The 18,812-nt window shown below is 37.0% G+C and overlaps 1 protein-coding gene and 1 long non-coding RNA gene across 3 annotated transcripts; both read right to left on the bottom strand.

Annotated features, from left to right (window-relative positions):
- Positions 1-294: 294 nt before the first annotated feature.
- On the bottom strand, positions 295-2,576 carry LOC116173623. The gene is made up of 3 exons (XR_004145964.1): positions 2,165-2,576; positions 1,408-1,494; positions 295-904 (listed from the first exon to the last, which is right to left on the bottom strand). It is a non-coding gene; the product is annotated as an uncharacterized LOC116173623 (long non-coding RNA).
- Positions 2,577-5,568: 2,992 nt separating this feature from the next.
- Positions 5,569-18,480, bottom strand: LOC116167907 (WD repeat, SAM and U-box domain-containing protein 1-like; the record flags this gene model as incomplete). 2 transcript variants are annotated; one of them, XM_031483507.1, is given in 11 exon segments in its annotated part: positions 5,569-6,827; positions 12,977-13,175; positions 13,225-13,798; positions 13,851-13,993; positions 15,411-15,582; positions 15,635-15,875; positions 15,927-16,256; positions 16,312-16,532; positions 17,327-17,413; positions 18,072-18,302; positions 18,359-18,480. In XM_031483507.1, coding segments are annotated over 11 exon segments (2,634 nt in total), but the record flags the coding sequence as incomplete, so codon positions are not given.
- Positions 18,481-18,812: the final 332 nt, after the last annotated feature.

Here is an 18,812-nt window from a genome sequence, read left to right as displayed (position 1 = left end):
CTTTTTTTTTTTGTAAATGCGCTCATGATTAATTGTAAACATATTTTGTTTATAATTGTCCATTAATTTAACCTGAATTAAAAGTGGCAAATAAAATATTTCAAACTCATGTCTTTGTTACTGACCTAAGATGAAATGAAAACGGAGATCTAAACAAAAGGTGAATATTGGACAATTTGCAACCAATAGCTGAGTTATTCCATTCTTCTGAAATGATGACTGTGAATGTGTCACATTGATGAGGCTTTATTAAGCGGCAGAGCAAAACGATGCAAACTTTATAGGGGAGTTCGCCTGTGAACGTGATAACTGGCAAACACTTGGACCGATTGCACACTTGACACTGAGATGCTTTGCCGCTTTTTTAAATCCGCTTTAGATGTTTCACTAATTGTCACCAACTAACTGGTGAATATCAATATTGTCCTACCTTAGACCCAAGTGTGCATGAAAAAATAATGCCTGCTTCTAGGGGAAGTCAATAAAAAATTACCCAGTTTCGGGTTTTTCCGATTTTTTTCCAAAAGTAGTCGGAGCAACTGTAGATTTGGCCCCAAAATGTATAGCTTTGCCTTCATTCAAACTAGGTCGTATGTCTTACTGTTTCCTATATCTCAATGGTCACCCTCGAATTTGCGACACACTGCATAATACTGCTTTACTATTATTATTTTGTTGACATTCATTTGCCATGTTAAAATACAATTGGGGAGATTTTTGCGTCATGCGCGCTTTAAATTGCCATAATAACAAAATAAAAGGAAACATATTCGAAAAATGATTTCTACCCTTTGGAAAATCCACAATAGACATTTCGATTTGACGACTACATCAAAAGATACCGTCCCAAAAACCCATGCACAAAAAATAAAATCCTACCTTTATAACGCTGCCGCTCTCAAATCTGAAACAGAACAAATTTTCGTTATAGTATTGCCAAACTTAAAAATAAAGAAAATCATTTGATGTTTACAATGTGAAAATCTAAGTAGAATTAGGCAAACAATGGTCAACTTTCATGATATTGGTAATGCAATATTTAACCTAACAACATTAAATTGTTGATCAAAACTAATAAACTAGAAAAAAAAATAGAAAATCCGTCAATGAATGACTGTGTTCAGTGCGCAACACAGTAGTGGGTTAACTGCCTGTGACGTCATTTGACCTAAGCGAGTGTCGCAGTGACTGGTAACGGTGCGGTCCACCAATAACCAACCGTTCACGTACTAAGCGAACGAATAGGAATCGTATGCGAATAGGTCAAGCGACGTCACACACTGAAACAAAACTATATTCCCAAGCGTAACTTTAAAGCCCTATAACTTCCCCATTGTAAATTTGCATAATAAACAGCATCTTCATGCATTTTAATGTTTTACTTTGAGGCTATATGTCTACACTTACCGTTTAAGCTTATAATTTAGGTCCTTCTAAGAACTGGCACGAACCAAAGTAGGGACCAAACACTGCAGTCGCCTCTATTCTCAGCAACTGAAAAGTGAGATAGGTATATATTAAAATTAAATCAACTGCTTAAGCGTTCACTTAAATATAAATGTCGACTCAAAATGTTAGTAGTGCTCAATTTGTATTAAAGGGTGTTGTAAATAATGTATATAAATTTGTGTCGTGAAATAAATAGTACCTCTATAAGGTTCTGTATAAATGAAGATTTACAAGAAAGGTTTAGCTCGCGAACCAGCTACCAGAGCTATCGATTTCAAGTTCCTATCAGGACTTTTTCATTTATCCAAACTATGAATTAAAATTTAAAAACAAATAATGTATAATTTGATGGAAGTTATTTGTATTTGGTTCTTTTTTGGAGCTATCTATGTATATGGTTTTCGTACTGAAACTAATTGGTGGAGACTGGTTCAATGCAAAGGCGAGCTTTACGCGCAGGGTGAACTTGCGACGATGGATTCATGGTTTTCACCAATGTACAGAAAAGTTTAAAAATGATTAAACCCAATTGTCATGTGTGTTTTGCAGATGATTAATGAAGCGTGTCATATTTTTATTCATCTAAACTGAAGCTAATTATATCTAGTACTTTTAAATGTGTAGTTTTATTATAAGGCAGCAATACCTAAACCGAGTATGAAAGTACCGAAGCTAGCGCAAAACTAAGGTTATATTTGAAGATCTACCAACTTACCCAAATCGGCATATCCATGAAATCTTAGGTGTCTTGATCTCAAGCACAGTTTATAGTTAAAACCGGGCACTATCACATTGAAAATGCAAGTCATCTTCTCCAGATAGTTTTCAAACAACAAATGAGCATCGACGCGAGCAAAGTGCCGAGATTTCCCCGAATTACTTACTTATTATTAATTTGTTAACTCCACAAAACCAAAACATTCACAACGGACAACTTTAAATTCAAACTATCATGAAAAGCGACGCCATACTTATTCAAAACTTTTGTTTAAAAATATACCGGTTAAATAAATATCGGGCCGAAACAAATGATGCCCCACATTTTCCGCGTTTGTACTTTTATTGTTTCGCAATTAATTTTATGATTACCACTCATAAATTTGTGGAAATCGTAGAAAAACTTGAGGGACTCGCGAGCGACTACAATGATAAGCTGAGTCACGTGACACGAACTGAACACAGAGCGTTCGGTTGAGACTACTACGTAAGTCGCTACCTACCTGATCTGATAAAAAAAATGATCCAATCAGAGCGCTTAGTTTAAAAGGCTCAAGGCGGCCATTAAATTTTAGAAATTTGTGTGTATTTATCAAGCATTACGAAGGCCACAAGTGAATTTTATTTTGTACTCCCTGCACCTAAAATTAAATTGTAAAATCTTGATTTATTTGATCCCGTAAACTCTGTATTTTTCTGTAGGTATTTGCAAAACTGTATAAATAAATAGTCGAATTTTGGCCGAGAGCTTAAAACAAAACTGTAGAAAAAGCGCCTAGAAAACACTGGAAAACATTTAGAAGACTTTTCATACCCTACTAGCGCTTTTCAAAACCTCGTAAGTTGTCTTTCCGGAACTTATCCTTGCATTAAATATACAGGGTGTTGTCTTTTAAACAGTAAATGTTTAAAATAATTAGAGAGATTTTTATTAGATTGTTTAAAGAACTATCTATGAAGTATACCGTACACGTAAACCCACATTTATTTTTTAAGTTTGGAAATAGCCACTTACCTTATATTGTTCAGTCTTGTCTTGGTGTAAATTTGACATGGGAGTTGACGTAAATTACTTACATATTTATGAAGCAAAATAACCGTTTTTAGCTTTGAAGTATTACACTTTTGTTTAAACAAATGATGTTTTTCACTTACTTCAGTCCACCTTTCTTCTCCAAAGGATTGTATAACTATCGTGCTTGTGCTTCTTCTCTTCCTTCTTTTAATGTGCTTCACTTATTTTTTGTTTGCCATTCTTTGCATAGGTAAGCTCAAATCATCTTAAACTGCTTCCCTGATACCTTCTAGTTTCCTTTCAGATCCTATGACTTCTAGTTTCTCTTTTCACATGTAAGTATTTCATGTCAATAGCCTTGATTTTTCTCTCTGTAATGTCTTCGTTTACAATCCTTAAGTATTTCTGTTTTTTGTCCGAATGCATTATAAAACTGGGCGCCACAAGCTTGACAATGGGAAGGACCGGTGTGTGCGGCCACATATATTATGTAACTTGAAAGGGGCGAGAGGCAGATTATTTGGATTATTGAAAAAAAACGAATTCATTGTTTAATTTTTGATTTTATTTATCGACCGCCTGCGTGCGCGGTATTATGTCCAAACAAGCAGGGATTTGCGGACGTGTCCTAGAGAGTAGAGATTATAAAATTCTAAGTGTCAATTTTGTTTTAAGCTAGCTGGACAGGTGTTTTGGTGGTGGCGTAGTGGCTGCACGCCATTGCAAATAGCAAAGAATAAATAAAAATATTTCCACAACTGCTGAACCATTACAATGTTACCGATATATAAACATCACATTTTGAAGGTGCTAGAAAGTTTATTTTCTAAAATTTACATTATTGTATACAAACATAGAAAAGAGGTTCAATACAATTAAAAATGTAAATTGAACATGTATTTGGTGTTCTCTTATTAGACATGAAGGTGTTATTGCGCTTTCTACATTTTGCAAATGTGTCTCATATTCGAATGAAATTAACAGTAACTGACAACGGCGATTATTTACCAAGGCTTATTGTGCACTGAGCAAAAATAGTAAATGAAAATGTGACAATTAAAGCATTTTCAAATTCAAAATTTACTAACAGAAACTGCAAATATGCAAAGGTGCATCGACCATTACTAATTCCATGTCTCTAATCTGACTAAATTACTCTCGCAATTTATAATATCAAATACATTGTCGCTCTATTTCTACAAAATGTAAGTATATAAATTTAAACTTTCCTAGAGTTAACAGAGTGAATTTTAACCATGTGCGACAGACTTACTTTTTCCGGCATGCTAATATTAACATTTGCTTACTATAACCTGAGATAAACTTTGTGAAAGAAAATTAAAAATTTCAAAATAGTATCACAGTGTGTAGTTTCAAGCTATAAACAGACATACGCCAAGTTCATAGCGCTCACATAGTATTAAAGTTTTTTTTTTGTCGAACGTTTGAAAAGCTATGACCTCAGCTATTCCTACATTTTAGGCTATAAGCCTCATAATTATAATTTACATTAGGAATGTGAACTGTTATCAAAGGTGTATTTTTGATTTTCAAGAAATAGATTTTGACTTGATGCACGTCCTACAATATGTGTATATGTCTAAAACATCTACTAAGTATATAATAACAAAGGCACTAATACAGAACACTAAAATAGTTAGAAAATGAGGCAGACTTTTGTATCTCACTCATTTGTGAGCCTGCTCCCGTCACCGATATGAATTGAAATATTTAGAATAGAGACTTACATATCCTGATACAGAAAGTTATGAATGGCATTTCTCATCTCCTGATCCATGGTAAAGTTTATATCGGTCAACGTTTCGTTCGTCATGGGACTAGTAAATTTGCCCGACATAAACCATTCGTTTATAGCTTGTTTTTCATATACGAAACCGTCGCTACATCGTACAGGCTCTCGCATTATCTCTTGGGTAATTGGGCACAGATATTCGGGGGGAACCTCACCCGGCTGATTGTCCGAAACGTTGGGGTGCTGTAACTCGTCCAGTTTTAGCCACTTGAGTTCCTTGGCGAACCTCTCTTCTTGTTCGTCATCTAAATCAGTTAAATTTATAGTAGAAATGGCATGTTGATTTTGACCGATGCAACCAACAATTGTCAAATTCCTATGTTTAAAACAAAATGATGCACACGTGGCGCACGCAACGCAAGCCATGATCACACTTTTTATTCTGTTGGAATTATGCGCACACGCAGGTTTTGACGCTTAGGATAACATACGATTATACGAACCACACCTGGCGCCACACAGTATCTAACAGCCAGGATTTTTTAGTAATTTTAACAGAACATAAGGCGTGTGTTGCTATGAGTTGTGTGTGTGCGCTGAACCATTACAATGTTACCGATATATAAACATCACATTTTGAAGGTGCTAGAAAGTTTATTTTCTAAAATTTACATTATTGTATACAAACATAGAAAAGAGGTTCAATACAATTAAAAATGTAAATTGAACATGTATTTGGTGTTCTCTTATTAGACATGAAGGTGTTATTGCGCTTTCTACATTTTGCAAATGTGTCTCATATTCGAATGAAATTAACAGTAACTGACAACGGCGATTATTTACCAAGGCTTATTGTGCACTGAGCAAAAATAGTAAATGAAAATGTGACAATTAAAGCATTTTCAAATTCAAAATTTACTAACAGAAACTGCAAATATGCAAAGGTGCATCGACCATTACTAATTCCATGTCTCTAATCTGACTAAATTACTCTCGCAATTTATAATATCAAATACATTGTCGCTCTATTTCTACAAAATGTAAGTATATAAATTTAAACTTTCCTAGAGTTAACAGAGTGAATTTTAACCATGTGCGACAGACTTACTTTTTCCGGCATGCTAATATTAACATTTGCTTACTATAACCTGAGATAAACTTTGTGAAAGAAAATTAAAAATTTCAAAATAGTATCACAGTGTGTAGTTTCAAGCTATAAACAGACATACGCCAAGTTCATAGCGCTCACATAGTATTAAAGTTTTTTTTTTGTCGAACGTTTGAAAAGCTATGACCTCAGCTATTCCTACATTTTAGGCTATAAGCCTCATAATTATAATTTACATTAGGAATGTGAACTGTTATCAAAGGTGTATTTTTGATTTTCAAGAAATAGATTTTGACTTGATGCACGTCCTACAATATGTGTATATGTCTAAAACATCTACTAAGTATATAATAACAAAGGCACTAATACAGAACACTAAAATAGTTAGAAAATGAGGCAGACTTTTGTATCTCACTCATTTGTGAGCCTGCTCCCGTCACCGATATGAATTGAAATATTTAGAATAGAGACTTACATATCCTGATACAGAAAGTTATGAATGGCATTTCTCATCTCCTGATCCATGGTAAAGTTTATATCGGTCAACGTTTCGTTCGTCATGGGACTAGTAAATTTGCCCGACATAAACCATTCGTTTATAGCTTGTTTTTCATATACGAAACCGTCGCTACATCGTACAGGCTCTCGCATTATCTCTTGGGTAATTGGGCACAGATATTCGGGGGGAACCTCACCCGGCTGATTGTCCGAAACGTTGGGGTGCTGTAACTCGTCCAGTTTTAGCCACTTGAGTTCCTTGGCGAACCTCTCTTCTTGTTCGTCATCTAAATCAGTTAAATTTATAGTAGAAATGGCATGTTGATTTTGACCGATGCAACCAACAATTGTCAAATTCCTATGTTTAAAACAAAATGATGCACACGTGGCGCACGCAACGCAAGCCATGATCACACTTTTTATTCTGTTGGAATTATGCGCACACGCAGGTTTTGACGCTTAGGATAACATACGATTATACGAACCACACCTGGCGCCACACAGTATCTAACAGCCAGGATTTTTTAGTAATTTTAACAGAACATAAGGCGTGTGTTGCTATGAGTTGTGTGTGTGCGCCGTGTGTGTCTCAATTGCGCCTTGCCTAAAACTACATTTTTAGATCAATTAAAAAAAATGTGACCAAATGTGTCCGTTTACACGATCTAACCAATGCTCGCTCTTCTCAAAAGATAAAAAACCCAAACATCTTTTGTTGAAAACACACTGTTGTTTTATTCCCAGACGTAATTTTGTTTCTGTTCGCTATAAAGCGGTGCATGTGTAAATCTTCCTATGCTTACCAAAATATAAATTAAAAAAATGGTTTAAAGCGACCACCCGTTACACTATTGAGCAAATGCTCATGAAGGATATGAAATAATGGGAAGAATAATCGGACAGGGCATAACTGAAAGCACGCTGTTGAAGTGGACTGACCTACTACAAAATTTTGCTCAAGAAATGGAGAAGTACAGCAACGTGACATCAACGCCATCTGCCTTCCAACTCTCACAATTTCCATGGTCGCTATTGGTGGTACCTTCTGTACAAGGTTGTATGGAACGAAAGCTCAACCTTTAGAGAGATTTGCAAGGCTTTCGTCAAGGCGTCACTTTGGTACCCATGTGATGGTGACACTACAGATCCTTCTCAGCAAAGAATCAAGACTGCTAAATAAGCAAGAAAGTACAAGGCATCATCAGATGTGGTGTTTGACACAACTGTTAACACTACACCTCAGGATAAGTTCCTGGCCAATGGAGGGAGCAAGGACCGCTTTAAGAACCTGCTCTCCAGTAACATGCAATTGATGATTGATAGTTGCCGCAGCTAAATGCCTCTCTTCCACGTACGACACGATCATCATTGTCGGGGAAGGCATGGCATTAACCTACTAGTCCTGTTGACTGGCACAACACCTGCGTCAAAAATGTCTACCTCAAAAAACCAGCGAGTGGGAAACATACAGACGCAATCTATTCCCCTACTCCTAGAAGTACAACTCTAAAGGCTGTAGCTTGCTCCTGCACGCCATATCGGGCTGCGACACCACTTCAAACATTTTTGGTTTTGGAAAGAATCAATTCTGCCAACCTATCATTGGTGGACCACACGGAGAGATTCGATGAGCCTGCTGCCAGTTCCCAAGAAATTTCAGCAGCAGGTGAGAAAATCTTGGTATGCATATGTATGGTGACAGTAGTTAGCTCAACTACTCGCTCTAACAAATTGAAAACAATTATCACCCAGTGCATATTTTCACTTCCTGAGGTTATACCACCAGGTTCTGGAGCCCATTAGAATGAGTAGAGACGCTGCATGGGTGCGTGTGGGCTGTAGAAAGCAGGGCCTACATTATTCCGCCATTTACAAATTCGAATCTCGAAATATGGTTGACAAATTTGAATCCGGAACAAACCGTGTTTCAGGTTTGCCGCAATTTATTAGTTGAAATTTGGTTTATTTACTGGAATAATTAACCAACGTTCCGCAGTATGGAAAAGTCCAAAATGACCCTTATAACTAAGGTTTTTTTTGACAGCCTAAAAAGCACGAATTAATGGTCTTTTTACTGGTTGCCGTTTCATGTAAATCTAATAACACCATGTATACATAAGAGATTGCACAGTTTTGAAAAAACTTGTTTTTTAACGTAGCTAGCTGCTCCAAATATAGCGCAATGAACGTTTTGCACCTTGCACCTCAACACTTTCGTGGTAACAATTTGTTTAAATGAGAGCACGTTAATGGGATAATTCTACGAAACGAATTTGTTCGCTTATTATTAGCTTACTTGTAATGGCAACTTAGTCACGCATTTAAAAAGGTCCCCCGACAATATTCGTCGAAATTGGTCGTAGAAATTTTCGGTTGCGCGGATAACGATTCTATTATAGTTAAGTGGCCAAATCGAAAAACGACTCTGTTTCTTAATTCTAACGGCATTTTATGAGCCATTTTGGCCACATGGTTTTTTAGATGTAAAAAAATGTGCTGAATCCGATTCTGGATGTTGCCAGGCCGAATTTTGCACTAGTTCACAAATACAGCACGATGGCGCCACTATCTATTGTATTGTGTACTATTTAGTATTAAATTGTTTTCCATAATTTATTACTTAGGTATACAGGGTGTTACACGACCGTTCGAAAAAAAAAAATCGGGTTGTAGAGGGCATCAAAACAAGCACTTTTTCCAAATAAACCGAGGGTCCAACGTGGTTCGTTTGGGAGCCACCCCCCAAAGAGTGTTGAAATCTGCATTTCTTCTTTAATTTTTTTCTCAGCATTAAAAAAACTCTTTCCGATTTTGCAATTTTTTTTTTCAAAATTCCTACCCCTAATAAACTTCAAAAAAAAATTCTGATTTCGACGAAATTTGGTATCTGGGGGTTTTTTAACATGAAAATCACGAATCTGAAATTATTTTTTGAAAATTCGAAAAAAAAAGTTCCACTGCAATTCTTGGCGGGACAACGAAAATAGAGATAATTCCACGAAATTTGTTGTGTGCAAAACTGGAATGTTGGTCCTTCGGGTCGCGAAGTGTCCCAAGCCTACTAGTAAGCTATAATTTCGCATGTGTTGGTTGACAATGTCGCAAAAACAAAAGATTAACGGTTTGAGTCGATATTTTGTTATTTGGAATTAATTCGGTCATTAAATGATTAAAAAATCCGATGTATCGATTAAAACACCTCCAAGGTATCTTAAAGCGCTGATCGATTATTTATTATCTAAATAAGGTAGGGGAAAAAGTCAAATCACTTTCCGTATGATACTTTTTCACTATGATCCTAATCTCTTCCAAAAGAACACGCTCCTGGCTTACACCACGCGACCCGAAGGACCAACATTCAAATGAGTATAACTTTTGTTTGAAAAGTTATTTTAAAAAACTGTTCGACAGTTTTGTTCCTTAACTCGTTTAGTATGTACACAACAAATTTCGTGGAGGTTGTCCCGCCAAGAATTGCAGTGGAACTTTTTTTTTCGAATTTTCAAAAACTAATTTCAGATTCGTGATTTTCATGTTAAAAAACCCCCAGATACCAAATTTCGTCGAAATCAGAATTTTTTTTAGCAACGCCCTTTAGGGGTAGGAATTTTGAAAAAAAAATTGCAAAATCGGAAAGAGCATACCCAAAAACCTATTCAAAGACATGCCACCCGACTTTGTAACTCTTATGGTTGCTGAGAAAAAAATTAAAGAAGAAATGCAGATTTCAACACTTTTTGGGGGGTGGCTCCCAAACGAAACACGTTGGACCCTCGGTTTATTTGGAAAAAGTGCTTGTTTTGATGCCCTCTACAACCCGATTTTTTTTTTCGAACGGTCGTGTAACACCCTGTATATACGTAAGAGTTGGTTAATTAACTTCATAGCTAGTTCGGAAAATGTAGGAAAATATATCCTGTGGTGATATATAGGGTGTCCCAAAAAAGCTGTGAATTAATTAAATTAGTGTTTTACATTTTCCTCAGCAAATTTTGTTTGTTATTAAATTTTGTGCTTTTTAATAACCGTTGGTAAGTACTTAGGTTTTTTCCAACTATATATACAGTGTGTAAAGCGATGGGGTATACAAGAGGGAATTTTTTTTTTAAATATTGATTCATGAAAAAAAATTGTTCTTCATGATATTTTTTGCTTGCTTTGAAAGTACCAATAACGTTTCGATAATCTAAAATTTATTTATAGAAATCTGAAAAAATAATAAAATTTATTTTTTTTATTGAAAGTTATGTAGAATGCTACATTATAATCAAAAGAGCGTATTGCTGTCAATCCACAAACCATCGAAACGTTTTTGGTACTTTCAAAGCAACCATGAAGAATAAATTTTTTTCATAAATCAATATTTAAAAAAAATTTCCCTCTTGTACACCCCATCGCTTTACACACTGTACATATAAATGTATATAAATAAAAATTGCGTATTTTTTCCAATGAATTCAAATCTGCAATTAAAAAAGCAAAACCACTTCGCATTTTTCAGATGATAACAAAAATGTGACTTTGATATGGAACACCCTGTGTATTATTACATAATATGACAGGTTATTAAATTCTTTATAAAACACACTATAGCAAAAATATTTTAAATAACCAACATTTTCAGATTATGGTCGATCTCCTAGGACGTAGAGAGTTTATAATTTTACGGTGCCTGTCCATCTGTCCCGAGATCTGTTCATTAGCACATTCACTGAATTAACTTGAAATTAACTGCATTTACAGAACATATTAACTACATTAAAAGTTAATTTTAATTCATTAACTACTATTTGTACACCGAATTAACTAGGTGGTTTACCCCTTCGTTCCCGCCGATACAGTGCAGCGGCTCCACTTGCTACACTCAAATTGTTTATTTACCGCCCGCCAAGATACAGACTTTATTTACAAAAAATATGATTTCATTTTTTAGGGTAATGTTCAGAAGTAACTTATCTAGAAAACTGTGGGTTTACTTTTTCCATAAATCGTCTTGATCGAGAATAAAACAATAAAATAGGTTAGCACAATAATCGGTGCAAAATATCTAATCTTTAAACAGCCGATATTCAGTTGCTATGAACTTTAAAAAAAAAATAGTCCGAATATTTTGTAGATAAAGGTGTAAATTTATAAAATATAAAATTTATATATTATTAATATAAAATTTTATTTTTCAAAAACAACTTGAGTTTTTTAGGCGGACGCTCATATGGAAATTTACATTGGGTGCAGTGGGTACAGAAGGGCGTAGAGTTGCATCTACTCATGATGCTGTTGCCGGGGACATTTTGTACCATACATATTGTCTCGCAAATGCGATAAGAGACACTGAAAAATCGAATGGTCAGACTAGTCCTCCTAAAAACTTAGCTTTAAATAAATTATGCTATGAACTAAAAGTGCACAAATATCTACAAATAACAAGTGTCTTGGCGACTGCTTCAATCGTAAAAAAAATGAGCAGAATGATGAAGAAATTTAAGTTCCGTTAAAATTTTTGAACGAAATATAGGTAATACATTTGCCGTCAGGATTATCTCTATATTGTTACCGTGTTGTCTGTATAATGTACCCAATATATAAGTTTTGCAATTTTCTGTGCCTCCTGTATGTTTTTTTAACACCTCAATCCGAAAAACTACCTATGTAAAATGCGTCTGGCATGCAAATTTATACAGTGTGAGCAACAATGATTGAAGCGTGCGTCATCACCGCTTGTTCCTATTAATATCAAAACTACCTTCTTTGTATGGAGTTGTATACGAAAATGACGTTCAGCGCTGTCACAGTGACGTGCGTCTATTCGTATTTCGTATCTTGTATCAAATCAGCATATGCTATGAGCGGCACATTGCCAATTTAGCTGAAGCGGCACGCTTCAATCTTTGTTGCTCACTCTGTATATTTGGCCGCCATTTTGAAATTAGCCAAAAATCAGCTTGGCAACATCCGAATTCGGATTCAGCAGACATTTTTACCCTTATAAACGCACGTTTCCAAAATGGCTCATTAAATGCCGTTAGACTTGCGATTTATTAACTATGGCAACCCAAGTATATACAATGCGGTTAGTGGGAGGGACTCTGAGGGGTTGTGAATTTGTAATATATAACTTGAAGTAGGGAAGAGATTCAATTCTGCTGAATATTCTGAAGGGAGGGAATCTTTTTGTCTCGCCACACGGGATGTGCGTGAAGTTCGAGTATGTGCCAACAACTAAAAAAAACCCCTCTTTTTGCCTCTAACTGCACTAATAGAGATTTTCCAAAATTTAACCGGCAGTAATTACCACAGCAAAACCTAGCAACCCAGTTAAACAGATTTTAATTTCGAAATCCTCTCGTGCGAATACTATAATGGTAGAAATACAAACGCAGTAATGTAGAATACAGAAATGGCCACTGGTCTTCGCTCTAAATTGTCTTGTACTTACCTAAACCCATTCCGGAACAAATTTGTTCCACTTCAAGCGTCAAAATTTTCTGCCCATTCAAAGCGAGGTTGATGACATTTGGTACTATGCTGGTAAACTCGATTTCATGCAACCATTTGAGGACGTCTTCGGTACTCCAATTGACTATAAGCTTTCGTCTGTACGCCGTTACTTTATTGAGCAACATCGATCGCACCACCTGAGAAAATTGCGACTTTAGTAGCGGTATATGTATTTTATCATCTTACTAATTGTTGAGGTAACTTCCAGATCCATAGAGTTTTATCTAAGCAACCGATGGCGAGTAGAGAAGTGTCATACGTGAAGGAGCATGAAGTAACGATAGAATCGTGATCTAAGACATGTAGGCATTCTGCACTGTACACCGACCACAGCCGCGCCTGCCTGTCTGTCGCTGTTGAACAAGCGATTTCTCCAGATTCCGGTGATAATCGAACACACGTAACACTTCCTCCGTGCCCTTGCAGGGTACGCCACAGCTTCACTTCTACATTTGAAAACGCATATTCGTCATCCTCCTTCGGTATGCAAATTCTCCACAGTTTCACCAAACTGTCATTGCCGCATGTGGCCAATAGATAATGCTGCTTATTATTCATTGTGAGAAGAGGAATCGGCTCCAAATTCTCCGAAAAATCCGAATTTTGTATACCCAAATCGTGTGCGTCGTCTTGAATGTGAATATTGACCGCCTCGACAGTCCACAAGCGAAAATCCGAATTATGGCAAGTGGTCGCCATAATTTTTCCATCCGGTGAAAAACATCCGGACGTGACCGCGTCTGAATGCCCCTCAAAGGTTCTGCCGAAATTTGAAATGTTCACTCTTCGCGTTTTCTGCGTGTGCTACTTACGCAATTAATTCTCCCGTTTCAAGATCCCACGTATTCGCGTTTTCGTCATCTCCCGACGTGATTAAGTGCTTTCCGTCTGGGGAGAATCTGCAATTTCTAATCGCCAGACTGCTTTCTACGAGTTCCATCGTTTTTTCACCTGTCTAAAGTTTTGACTCCCATAACACAGCTATTATGGGCACAAAATTGTGTAGACTGAAGGCTTATTAAAAACATTTGCTGTGGCTAGCGCAGATACCACCCGCACATCTGCGCATGCGCGATTCTGCCCTTTTGTTAAAAATATTTGTACCAAATTTGGTTGCAATCGATTGAGCCGGATATGAGAGTACAGACAGACAGACAAACCGACAGACCGAACTACATAATTGAGATTTTTTTAAATCCGGATTCCTGGTGCTTCAAAAAGTGTATTTTCGTCAAAAAAAACCTGATACTGGAGAGCCTAAAATACTCTCACACTGTGTGGGGCTGTACCGCCCCTGCCCTGGTGGCACGAGGGACTCTCTCGATTGCAGGCACAGACAAGGGAACTTTTTAGTCAAGCAAAAAAAACACAGGGGAATGGGGTTCATACCAAACTACACTCACTGAATATAATAAGGCCATAAGGAAGGCAAAACCTGACTCATGGAGGAAGAGGAGAAGGCAATTGAACAAATTACAGAAAGTGCCAGACTCCAAAGGGCTCTACATTGATTTAGATTAAATATGGTTAAACGTCAAAAGTTTACTTTGGTTTGAAGTTAAAGGTTATGTTTTAGTATTGGTGCACCACGCCTGTTGCGGCAAATGATTACTAACGTCATAATTTATTGAAGCGGGCGGCGCAGCAACTCATTATTGATCGCACTGTACAAAAAGGAACAGAGGGTAGAATCAGTTTCTTGAAGAAAATTGAGGGGAGGTATACAGAGACCGCAAAGGAAACACTGCAGCTTTTGCTTCAATCACACTTTCCGGGATCAAAGACCTTCGCTCAAAATCATGCGGGCGGGCGAACCAAATACTGTGGAAACACCTCTCAAGGGGAACAGAGGAGATTGGGTTTTGCCTTGGCAAATAGGTGGGTAGTGAAGACTTGCCATCCACATAAATCCCCAGGAATGGATGGAATATTTCCTGCTCTACTTCAAAAAGATCTCGGCCTGTTAGCCTCCACACTATGTACATTACATAAGTATTCCCCTAGGATACATACCCATAGTGTGGAGGGACGTCGAAGTTGCATTCCGAAACCTGAGCGAGACTCATACGCCCAAGCCTAGTCGTTTAGATTCCACCAGTCTGACGTCGTTTCTCCTAAAACTATTGGAGAAACTTATTCACCGAGTCCATCAGTAAACACCAATGTGTCTATCAACCAGGCAAAGCAAAGGAACGCCTACTTGAAAATGAGAAACTTATACAAAAAGTCCGCCCTATCAAAAACCTGGACTTCGTTAAAGAGGTGGTCGCAGTGCAGGATCCGACTGGCACCACCCCTAATACCATAATAATAATAATTTGTTTAATAAGCCTTTAAGACAAGTCTACACATTTTTTGTACAGAAAACTCACATTTGGATCCCATATGATGGTACAACCGTCCAAGGAACAAGTCGCCAGACGGCTTCCGTCCTTTGAAAACTCGACATGATTCACCGAATAACTATGTCCGTCTAATGGCGAAGAATCCGTCTCTTCTATGGCGTTATTTTCATCAACTTTAAACAGTTTAACTAGCTTATCACTTTAAGTAAAATCATAAAGTAGATAACGGAATTTATTTTCACTTTACTCACCTCGATCCGACGGCCAGTAGGTGATTGCCATAAAAATGACAAGAGTTAATGGCACTTTCGAAAATGTCGTCTATTTTTTCCACCAACTCGAACGTCTCGGAACTTTCCGCGTTTTTGACGACTTGCATTTCTTGTAGATTATTAAGCGCGTTCGCCAAAAGCGCAAAGGGCTTAACCAGTTTGGAATCGACAGAGATGTCTTCCGTCAATCCCCAAACTATGACAGTTTTGTCGTTTGATCCTGTAAAGAAAAGAATGAAACCGAGATGAGGTGCAACAGGTGTAACTATACCCGAAACGGCTAGTCCACCGTCCCTTGAGAACGACACACAGTTGACATATCGAGTGTGAGTTTTCATTGTGGTGATACATCCTCCGTTGTGATCCCAAATTTTGATGTACTTATCAAGGCCACACGAAATAAGGTACGCTCCGGTGGAGTGATACTTTATGCAAGTGACAGCAGATTTATGTCCAATTAGTGAGTTGGTATTCTCGACGGAAACCAGATTTTGTGAGGAGCAGTACTTTGGCTTGACACGTGTCAATACTGTCCACATTTTAATATCGTGACTATTGCCGCTTGTGGCTAATGTGTACTGCTTAACTAGAGGGTCTTCTTCTACAAATAAGACTGTCTTATTTTAATATGTCACGCCATCTTTGTCGCTACCTACCATTGTTTAAAATCACAGGTGAGATATCCATGCAAAGAATTCCTAAGTCATGAGCATTGTCAATCACAGCCAAGGATGAACACGAATCTTCGCCAGCCGTTTCAAGAATATCCTGCATACTCCAAACGCTTATTACTTCTAAAGAACAGGCACTTATTAAATACTGGCTATCGGGGGTAAAGGCTAACGCTTGCGTTGTTCCTTCGTGATGAAAAATTGTTCTGAAAATTATAGCATTGTTCAGTTTTCTGGGTTGAAAAGTTACAAACGGACTAAGACATTCTTTTGGAGGATGATTTTACTGATTCGTCCTTAAATGTAAGGGTTTTACATATAAAAGATACATATTTAACGTTAATTGCATCTATTTTTATTTCAAAAAACAACATTAAATTATAGTGTTAAATTCGACGATCTAAGGCACTATTGGTGAAATTAATGTCGTCATTTGATTCATGTGACGTCACAAAAAAAACCGTTTACGACCACCACCAAATCAGTCACGATTCATGTCTTCCTCTGCTATATAAAACATTTTCCCTTTCTTTTCAACTTTCCTATTGAGAACGTAGAATGGGTGTAAAAGATTTTGTGATGATTCTAGCATGCTCTGACAATGTAACCCGGGCTCTGCAGAGTATAAGAGACCACTAGGAGTCCAAAAAGCGCACTGAAAAGCATCAGAATGTTACGGATGGATTTCTAGAAGGAATCTAGGAAGATCTGGGAGAGCCCCCTGGAAAGCGATTAAAAAGGTGCTAGGATCTACAAAGCTCTGAGAGGAGGGCAAAATGTTCTGCAACGCTTTCCAATACTAGGAAAAGGGTTTATAGAGGTTTTCCATCTCCATTCTCCATCCTAACGTATAATTTAAATTTCAAGCTGAAACACCTTGAAGATACTTGCGGCACAAATTCAAAATCGAGTACAAAATAATAGCAAAAAGTGTTGTAGAAGTTCCAGAGATCTATTTAATCATTTTTGTCATAACCGAAATATATATATGAGTACATACCTTGTTAAACTTCGATGTACTAAGTCCCAAATGCAAATAGCACCATTATCACCAGCGGTCACAAGTACAGAGCTATCAGGCGCGAATCTAAAAATCAGTCATGATAGTTATACTCTAATTGGATAGTCTATGGTAGTCTTTCAATAAAAATATATAAAATAAACACGTGGAATATAAAGAGAGGGCAATGAAATAAATCTTGGTTGGAAGAAATTACGAGGGGAAAGTCGAATTTACTACCTTGTTTGTTACCTACCAAACACAAAATGTAAAATTTGCTTTTTTAATAATACATTCAAACTTCTGAAGCAAAATATATGTTACGTTTGGTGGGCACCATGAAATATCAATATTAAGTTTTGAACAGACAGCATTCTCAAAGGTTCATTATTAATTTAAAGGAACAGAAATATACTTTGACATTTATGCTGCAACAAAAGTAGGGCAGCAACATCTAATCATGGTCACAGAGAAAATGGTATTTAAATTAAAAATTGATTATCTGAGTAAGGACCTTGAAATGTAATTAAAAATTCATCGCAAACGTTAGATTGACTTGTGGAGAAGCGAGTAGGCAACAAAAACTTTTATTCTAGACTCTAGAGCGTGAGGAAAGCGCAGTGCGTGTTGTGCAGAACAGTAAACTCATTCCACCCACGAGGTAGGCGTAGATTCAACCTGAGTTACATAAAATGGATTTCAACATGCTATGAGAATACGGGAAACAAAAGAATAAATTCCTTACCTACAGACCCTTATTGCATCTCCATTCATTTGAACCATCGTGTGAATCTTGGTACCGGCATGTAAATTCCATAAAACCGCAGTACCATCGATAGAGGTCGAAACCAGCATGGAACCTTGAGGGGAAACTCTCACACAGGTTACGCCGTACTTGTGGCCTCTTAGAGGAGAATATGAATTCTCCTCGTAACCAGACTGTGGAACCCATTTCCACACTCTAACTGTCTTATCGCTGCAATTCAAAATTGTACCTACGGTAAAGTACTAACAGCCCGCGTCTTTACCTACCTTGATCCGGTAATTAGTGTAAAATTTGGTGCAAAATCACAGCATGTTACATCACTTGTATGTCGAGTTAATGTCTGTACAACGTGTACATTTTCAGATAATATGACGAGAGCCATGTTTGACTGGAAAGAAAAACAGAATTAGTACCTTCGCAAAAGAAGGCATGGTTTACAATCAGCAAAGGGAATATATTTTCGGATTTGTCTTTCAGTCGGTTAGTCCATTATAGTTTATAAAATATGATAAAGGATTTATACTGCGTTAGGTGTGCATAATCGGGATGATGTAAATGAAGCGGGTTATTGTAATTAAAACAAGAGCAAGAAAAGCGAGTTAAGTGTGTCTGTCGTAACCGAATGTCGAATTACAAAAAGCTTATCATAATCGAGGAGTTTTATACATTCTGTCGTTGTAAGATAAAGCCCTAATTAGGTCAGAATTTACAAAGGCGATA

This window comes from Photinus pyralis, unplaced genomic scaffold (genome assembly GCF_008802855.1).
Source record: "Photinus pyralis isolate 1611_PpyrPB1 unplaced genomic scaffold, Ppyr1.3 Ppyr1.4_LG1, whole genome shotgun sequence".
In the NCBI taxonomy this organism is placed as follows: domain Eukaryota; kingdom Metazoa; phylum Arthropoda; class Insecta; order Coleoptera; family Lampyridae; genus Photinus; species Photinus pyralis.
The sequence above is the reverse complement of the archived record's forward strand: the minus strand, read 5'-3'. Positions and strand labels throughout refer to the sequence as shown.